Source organism: Anomaloglossus baeobatrachus, chromosome 4 (genome assembly GCF_048569485.1).
Source record: "Anomaloglossus baeobatrachus isolate aAnoBae1 chromosome 4, aAnoBae1.hap1, whole genome shotgun sequence".
Taxonomy (NCBI): Eukaryota; Metazoa; Chordata; class Amphibia; order Anura; family Aromobatidae; genus Anomaloglossus; species Anomaloglossus baeobatrachus.
The window spans coordinates 28,169,025-28,177,962 of record NC_134356.1 but is presented as its reverse complement, the minus strand read 5'-3'; the positions used below and the strand labels follow the sequence as shown (position 1 = coordinate 28,177,962).

Below are 8,938 nucleotides of genomic sequence, written 5' to 3'. Positions count from 1 at the left end.
GCGTTGCGCGCTGCCATCTTGCATGCTCCGGAGGGAGTAAGGGGGGCGGCTCTGGAGAACTGGAGGGGGCTCCGGGGGACCAGAGGGGGGGGGTCAAGGGGAGGACATTTCCCTGTGATCTGAAATGTTTGATCATGTCAGATCGGAGGGAAATGAATGCAGAGCCGGCGGCAGTTTTCGGTGCGCTTTGGCGCCATTTTGACTGTTCCGGAGGGGGGTGTAAGGGGGGAGGAAACTCTCCGGTACCGGGGGCTTTGGGGGCACTAGGGGTTTATATTTCTTTCTCATCTGACATGTTTGATCACGTCAGATGAAAAAGAAATCAGTTTTACCGGCCATTTCTTTTTTTTATGTGATCGTCGGTATACGGTGTATACCCGCGATCACATTATCGGGGTCCGAAAAAAACACCCCGATTCATAATCTGGGGAGTCTCAGCTACCCCCGGTAGCTGAAACCCCCGAGATTTTCGGTCGCTGGGGGGCGCTACAGGGTTTTTTCGGACCGACGCTTTAAAGCGGCGGAACAGAATAAGTACCCTGTTTTGCCGCCGCTTTAAGTCGTACGGCCGTCGTTATGAGGTTAAATAATGGAGAAAAGGCATAAAAAAAATGCAGCAAAACTGGAATAACCAGAGAAGATTGTTATTGTATAGTTTGGTGCACAAACAAAAAACACAGAATTTATGCAACGTGTGAACATGGCTTTATAGGCACAAATAAGCAACGTATCATATAGTGACACATAAATATGAGAAAATTCTGGCTGCTATGACTATGAATGAACAGTCCAGGGCATCTGCTGAATGATCCTTACAGCCAAATGGGTATGGCTAGGGACGTGGTCAAAATGTGTTGAGGCATGCAGCGCGCCACAGAGTTTGTCCCTCTTTCCTTTCTTCAAAAGTGGGAGATATGCAAATAGGGTTTTTACAGTGACATACATAAGGGAAACCTAATTAAGGGAAAATGGTACAATGAAAGGGAAAATGTAATAGGAGAGGTTGGTGGAATATAGGAAGTGGGGAGACTGACTAGCTTGGTATGCTACCTTTATATCAGCCACACAGTCAAACATGGCCCATACAGTGCCCATCCCTGTAACACCTCCACATAATAGTACCATCCAATCATGTCACAGTCTTTGATCTGTCCAGGAACATGTACATGGTTGCTGATGTCAATGATCTCCTGAAGGTGGCTCTCTAAAGTCCAGAATGGGTTAAAGGATCAAGAGTCTTGACAAACCTGTTGATGGGTCATGGTGTTATAGGCAAGGTCTTTATATCACAAGGCCTAAAGGCCCAGTCACACACAACGACTTACCAGCGATCCCGAAAACGATGCGACCTGATAGGGATCGCAGGTAAGTCGCTGGGAGGTCGCAGGTGAGATGTCACACAGTCAGATCTTACCAGCGATGCAGGAACAATACAGGTCGCAGTAGTGACCTGTATAACAATCTCAGCAGTCACTGTGACCCTGTCACACAGTGTCTAACACAGCGATGTGTCCTGCCCAGCAGGACATCGCCTTTGAAGAAAATGACCTGGACCATTCAGCAACGACTAGCGATCTCACAGCAGGGGCCTGATCGCTGGTAAGTGTCACACATAACGAGATCGCTAACGGGATCGCTACTGCGTCACCAAATGGTGACTCAGCTGCGATCTCGCTAGCGATCTCGTTATGTGTGACAGTACCTTAAGGACAAGTTTACAATTCATTTGGGCTGTGGAGACTTGATGTCTATCTCAAGGACAATAGCTGATCTTCCAAATGCCACAGGGCTTATGTATAGTGATGGGCGAACTCCCCCGATGTTCGCGTTTGGGAGACTGGCCTGAACGTTTTGTAAAGATCAAGTTCGGGTTCTGAGATAATACGAACTTGCATTCGAACACCGAACTTGAGCGTTACAGTTATGGAATGGGGCGGGGGCTGTAAAATAAAGAATATAGTTAATAATAAACATTGTCATTATACTTACAAGTCCCGTGACACGTCCTGCAGACTCTGTCTCCTGGCCGCTTCTGCTTTCACGTCCGATCATTGCTGTGCCCTCTTGGTAACTAGCACTGACTTACAGGACCTGCCATGATGTCATAGCCATGTGACCAGTCAGGCGTGAATGTTGTATTACCTCGTTGGTTACAGACTGACCATAACCATGCGTGTGGCTTGTACCTGATTAAACACGGACGTTTGAAACCAGCCTGATCCTAAACAGTATGTTCTACATGAAAAGTGCAATGTGCCAAGGACAATCGTGTGCATCTTAAAATATATCTGCAGAAATTCCTTTAAAGACAACAACCATAAAGCACCACTCTAGTTTTTTATTGTAATTCACCTCTGGAATGGTATCACTAATGTAAGAGTACCGTCACACTAAACGACGTACCAGCGATTCCGACCACGATACGACCTGGTCAGGATCGCTGGTACATCACTACAGGGTTGCTAGTGAGCTGTCAAAAAAGTCAGATCGTCCCAACGACGCAGCAACGATACGGCGGTCGCTGGGACCCTGTCACATAGCACGATTCAAATCTTGATAATCGTAACATAGGCGTGCATCTACATTGCCTTTTCTGCGCCCCCTCTGCTCCGATTGGTGGTCGTAACTGTGTTGTGACTAGGCGGCCTTGCCTTTAGAGAAGGCAACATAATAGCGCTTCCATCCTTCTCCATCCTTGTCCATCCTACAGTCCCGATGCAGAATAGACTGTATTACGATCTGCTGCTACAAGCGGTCCGGGACAAGTGAATTCAGCCCTCTGAAATGTACTGCGATCTACAAGCCAGAACAGAGGATGGAAGCGGCCCATCCGAACGCAGTAGCAATCACCAATCGAAACAGAGAGGGCGCAGAAAACAACGAAGATGCACACCTACGTGAGTTGCAAATGAGGTCGTTGGGTAAGGTGTCAAACACACCGATGCGTGCTGCCCTGCGGGAGCCCGACGACCAAAAAAAAAATGAACCAGAACAGTGTGTAACAATCAGCGATTTCACAACAGGGGCCAGGTCGCTGCTTAGTGTCACACACAGCGAGATCGCTATTGAGGTCGCTGATATGTCACAAAACCTTTGACTCAACAGCGATCTCGCTAGCAATCTCGCTATGTGAGAAGTACTTAAGGGCACTTTACACGCTGCGATATCGGTATCGCTAGCGAGCATACCCGCCCCCGTCGGTTGTGCAACACGGGCAAATCACTGCCCGTGGCGCACAACATTGCTAACACCCGTCACACACACTTACCTGCCTAGCGACGTCACTGTTGCTGGCGAACCGCCTCCTTTCTAAGGGGGCGGTCCGTGCGGTGTTACAGCGACGTCACACGGCAGCCGTCCAATAGAAGCGGAGGTGCGGAGATGAGGGGACGGAAGATCCCGCCCACCTCCTTCCTTCTCCGGTGGACACAGGTAAGGAGATGTTCGTCGTTCCTGCGGTGTCACACACAGTGATGTGTGATGCCGTAGGAACGACGAACAACATTGTACCTGCCGCAGCAACGATATTAAGCAAAGGAGTGACGTGTTAACGATCAACGATTTTTGACGTTTTTGCAATCATTGATTGTCGCTCCTTGGTGTCACGCTGCGAAGTCGCTAGCGGCGCCGGATGTGCTTCACTAACGACGGGACCCCAACTATATATCGTTAGTGATGTTGCAGCGCGTAAAGCACCCTTTAGTTCCCTTGCTGTAGTAGAATATTTACCAACTGCCGTCTTCTGCTTTTCTTGGTGCCACTTCAGTCCTGCCCTGCGAGCTGTGATTAGCCGGATCACTGCAGTGTTTGCTGAGCGGACCGAAAATCACTTCTCATTGTAAAGTCCACATCATTCCCTTGTCACTCCACACCCTGTTCCCTGTCTCACCAAAATAAGAAACCTTTAGAACATCCAGTTTCTGGGAAGCTCCAGACATGTTCTACGGCAAAAGGGAACTTAGCTAACTGAACCTTATGTGAGTCTGGGAGGTCTTCCTTTATTTTCAGGGACCCGGTTGGGATGGCTACTTTTGGCCTCCAAAAAATATACCTTAGACCCCTACTATATCTGAAAAAAAACAACAATGATAGAGTATTAGTAAAAGAAATGTCATTTTATTATTTTAGTAAGTTACATTAGGTACTAAAGTTTTCGGTGTAAAGATTACAAGGGGAAGAAAAACACAAATCACTAAGAAATAATCAACATGAGACATGCAATCAACAAACTGGCCACTTTTCATTAAACTATGTGACAATTTTTTAATGTTTTGTTTTTTTTTAATGTTAGTTGTCAGTAGGTGTGCCAAGGAAAAGATACAACTAAGAAAGGGATTTTTAAACATGAGTGAGATTTTAACCCCTTTATGACATGTCATACATTTGTAGCACATACTGGGTGTGGGTGTGTGGGGCAAGTTCAAAAGCTGAGTCCACTCGATACAGAGCAGTTGCCTACAATATTATAAAGCTGACATCTATCAGTATCAGCAGCAACTGGAGCTAGCTCTGCTCTTTGCTGTTAACCATTTAGATGCTGCTATCAATCTCTTACAGCAGCATTTAAATGGCTTGGTTCTCCCATCAGGCCCTTCTCATTGCAATCATACAATAGATGACTTAATATGGCAGCCAAGGGCAATCACTGAGATTTTCAGTTTGACTAAATACTCCATTACTGAGATGCACTATATAGTACAAGCAATCAAACGACTACAAGATCATGTTGCCTTTGCGGACTGAAAGGAACTATAATTTTTTCTTTTAGGGAACCTATCACCAGGATTTTCCCTTATTATCTGCAGTCACCACCAGTGAGCCCTTATATACAGTATTCCAGAATGCTGTATATTAGAGCCCAGGCTGCTCTGTAAAATGTAAAAAACACCTTTATAATACTCGCCTAGGGGGTAGTCCGGTCTGATGGGTGTCGCTAGTCTTGGTCTGTCTTCTCTCTTCTTGCGATCTCTGTCCTCCTGCCCAGCCCCGTGTGCATGATGTGACCTGCTTCATTCAGAGAGGCCTCCATTTCACTCCTGCGCAGGCACAATTTGATCTGCCCGGCTGAGGGCAATGCAAAGTACTGTAATGTGCAGGCGCGAGAAAAGGTCAAAGACCGCCCGTGCATACGCACTACAATACTTTGATCTGCCCTCAGCAGGGTAGATCAAAGTGAGGCCTCTCTGTGAATGACGCAGGACACGTCATGCACACGGGGCTGGGCAGGAGGATGGCGACCGCAAAAGAAGAAAGAGCCGGATCGAGATCAGCGACACCACCGGTCCAGACCACCCCCTAAGTGATTATTATAAAAGGTGTTTTTTCTGCAGAGCAGCCCGGGCTCTTATATACAGTATTCTGGAATGCTTTACATTAGAGCTCACTGGTGGTGGCCGCAGCTCATAAAACCTGGTGATAGGTTCCTTTTAATCATTACACAATACCCCAATTGAACATAAAAAAAAATTAAAAAAATTAAATATTCCGTATAGCCACGTCTGCCAAGTCCAGTCTATCAAAATATAACCTGTACAGTGAATGTCATAAAAAAAAATACAAAGTCTCCAGAATTTCCATTTTTTGATCTCCACACTGTCCCAAGAAATTAAAACAAAAGATTATGTCTGAGTCCTGAAAGCTTTATACCAGAATTCAGACAAAAAACCCTTCTAACTAAAAGAAAGTCACACAAATTTGGGATGTGAGGCTGCACTAAAGATTTGTGAGTTTTGGCGGTCTCAAGCCAGCTCTGACAAAGTGGTCCGAGCTGGGCAGGATGAGGGAACGTGGCAACCCCCGCTTGTCACACTCCTGACTAGTGGCAGCGTTTCTTGTAATTCAAGAGAAACTGACTCCTGCACACTCCCTCATGATTAATGATGTAAAATAACTCTTGTCTTGAGGAATCTGGCTCATTGGTAGGTGTAATAATACTATTCGCAAATATATCCAATTAGAAATGTAGTATACTCCTGATATAACCAAGTCTCTTACCTCATGTACAGGGCATTTTAGATTAGATATCTATGGTTACGACCACGAGCAACTAACTGACTGTCACTATGAGTGGACGTAACCATGAGTACCTAAGCTGCAATGCTCTGCACATGAGGTAAAATAACTATATCAGAACTATACTACATTTCTAATTGAAGGTATTTGATATTATTATTATTTGATATTATTATTACACCTATTAGATATTGGGATAATTTTACAATGAAGTGAATCTTCCCACTAAAATTAACGGTAATAATCCTGGGGTAGAGATGAGCGGACCTGCTGAAGTTAGAGTTCGGTGGGTTCAGCTGGACTTTAAATAAAGTTCAATTCAGTAAGAGGCTCTCGCTGGTCCGAGCACCGAGCACAGCGATGCTTGATCGAGTGGTTTGCAAACGTAAAGCCCCCGAACTCCGAACACTGATTTTTTTTTTTGTAAAGTCCATGTTCGGTGCAATCTACGAACACTGGGTTTGCTCATCTCTATCCTGGAGAATTTACCAGATTAGATTCCACAAATCACATCATCTGTTTTGTTGAATGTTTATTCCATGAAAAGTCAACGGTCTCGGCAAATTTCTTACCACAATTGTTATTTAGGGGCAGATTTTCAGCACACTAGCTTCTATATTAACTCCAGCTACTATGTTATTTACACATAATGCAACATAAAGGGGCTCGGAGAAGAAGGCAATGAAGGTGTGTAAATGTCTCATGGGGTCACACAGCTCATAAAAGGACAGCTGCCCGGCCTCATAATCCAGACATATCCGGTACTTATCACTGGAGACACTGTGAGGTAACCGGATCTCCTTACTGTTATGTATCACTGAATACTGATCATTACACCTCAACAGACCCCACGACTTGTTATTATTTCCAATGTATGACTGACCTCCCCTCCTGTCTATACTGGGATAACACATCCCCACCCTCCAATTCCCTAATCTTCTACTCTTCACATCCCAGTAATGTTGTCCTGAGGTAAATGCCCTCCTGCTTATCACCTGATTACACTGGAATCTATCTGCTGTTTCTGGACGATGCTGATTCCTTTGTATCCAGGTTGCAGTTTTCAGGTCGTCTGATATAATTATATAATTACCAGCTGTGTTTACATCGAGTAATATGTCTGCACGATCCTCCACATAGATCCCCCTCCTTACAACTGTTATTACCTCACGTAATGTATGTAATGTGTGTGAGATCACAGCCACATCCAGGTCATATTCATCATGGAGCTGTTTATCACGTCTCCCTGTGTCCTCATCATCTTCCTCCTTTTTAGGATCACACAAGTCTGGTTCCTGTAAGATGGCCAGTGGATCAGTCATGTTACACAGCCTCTCAATGTGCCTCATCTTCCAGGACAACTCGTTCTTCTTAATTTCCAGCTGATGGATCAGAGCAGGCAGTGACAGTGACTCTTCCTTTTCTTGCCTGGAGATCTCACTCAGGACCTTCTTCTGTAGGTCGTCCACCCGTCTCCTGATGTCGGTACACAGGGCAGTGACTCTCTCGGCTTCTATAGCAGGTTTTTCTTGATCTTTTCTCCAGCGCTTCTCCAGACTCTGGACTCTTTCCTCAGTCTCCTCTTTCTTTGTGATCAGTTTCTGGAGAACATTTCTCAGTTTCTTCTTCTTCTTCTCTGAGGCTTCACTCAGCGTTTCCACCCGGTGTCCCCGATGTTCTCCAGCCAAAGTGCAGGACACACAGAGACAAGCAGCGTCCTTAGTGCAGTAATATTCCAGGATCTTCTTATGGACAGAACATATCCGTTTCTCCAGAGACATGCTGGGATCAGATAAGACGTGTTCTGGTGATTTGCTGTGAACCCTCAGGTGTTTCTCACACAGAGAAGCCTCACACAGCAGACAAGATCTAACAGCAGGTACAGGAGAGTCCACACAGTAAGTGCAGTAGATCCCGGTGATCTCCTCTTGTTCTTGCTTAATAACCACAAATTGTTCTGCTACATTATAAAGATTTATGTTCCTCATCAGCGCCGGCCGCTCATGAAAATCTTCTCTGCATTCAGGACAGGAATAAACTCCAGACCCGTCCTGTGTAACCAGCACACGATCAATACAGACCCGGCAGAAGTTGTGTCCACATCTCAGCATTACAGGATCCTTAAAAATAGATGAACAGATGGAGCAGAGCAGCTCATCTCTCAGATCAGCAGACGCCATGGCTGACGGAAGGAGGAAGAAAGGAAACTGCAACACACCAGAGTATGGTTTAGCCTAGAATGTATGGGCTCCTACCAGGTTAGTGGGTGTGACCGGCTTGGTTGGTGGGAGTGGTGATGTTTCCTCCCGTCCACAGAAATTATGTACCTCCTCTCCTGGGGGTCTTATCCACAGACCCCTGCTTCTATTACAAATAACTCCATGACCATGTGGACAGATACGAATAATGATTATTCCATCTGGAAATGTCAGGCTGCATTTTTAACACACCCCTATTACGTGACAGAAATTACATCATACCTGTAAGGAGCCCATACAGTCTATCATCAACCACCAGAGTAGTGATTCATCCATTAATTTAACTCTTTAGTGGAGCATTTTTTTCTTTCAAAAGCTTTTAACTTTTTAATTTTTCAAACAAGATAGCCATAAGAGGGGTTATTTGCTGTTAATGGGATAGAGCAATTCTTCCATTCTGGGGGGATTTGTTTTAGGGTATTTAATCTGGTCATTTACAATTTCCAGCTTTGACAAATTTCTTCAAAAATTTGATGTGCTGCGCATTGATTCACAGCAAATCGCAAGTGCTGCTAAGCCTTTTCTCAAGTTTTAACCCCTTCATCCACAGGCGATTTTCCGTTTTTCATACTTATTGGGGGTTTTTTCCTCCTCTTCTTCCGAGAGCCGTAACCTTTTAATTTTTCAGTCAATCTTGCCATATGAGGGCTTGTTTTTTGCAGGACAAG

At 45.2% G+C, this 8,938-nt stretch overlaps 1 protein-coding gene across 1 annotated transcript; it reads right to left on the bottom strand.

Annotated features, from left to right (window-relative positions):
• Positions 1 to 4,115: 4,115 nt before the first annotated feature.
• LOC142303063 (E3 ubiquitin/ISG15 ligase TRIM25-like) lies at positions 4,116 to 8,411 on the bottom strand. The gene has a single exon (XM_075344156.1). The coding sequence runs from the start codon at positions 8,190 to 8,192 to the stop codon at positions 6,597 to 6,599; it is 1,596 nt and encodes a 531-aa protein (XP_075200271.1). The 5' UTR covers positions 8,193 to 8,411; the 3' UTR covers positions 4,116 to 6,596.
• Positions 8,412 to 8,938: the final 527 nt, after the last annotated feature.

Coding starts and splice junctions, on each gene's coding strand:
- LOC142303063 (XM_075344156.1), bottom strand. CDS start 8,192: ATGGCGTCTGCTGATCTGAGAGATGAGCTGCTCTGCTCCATCTGTTCA.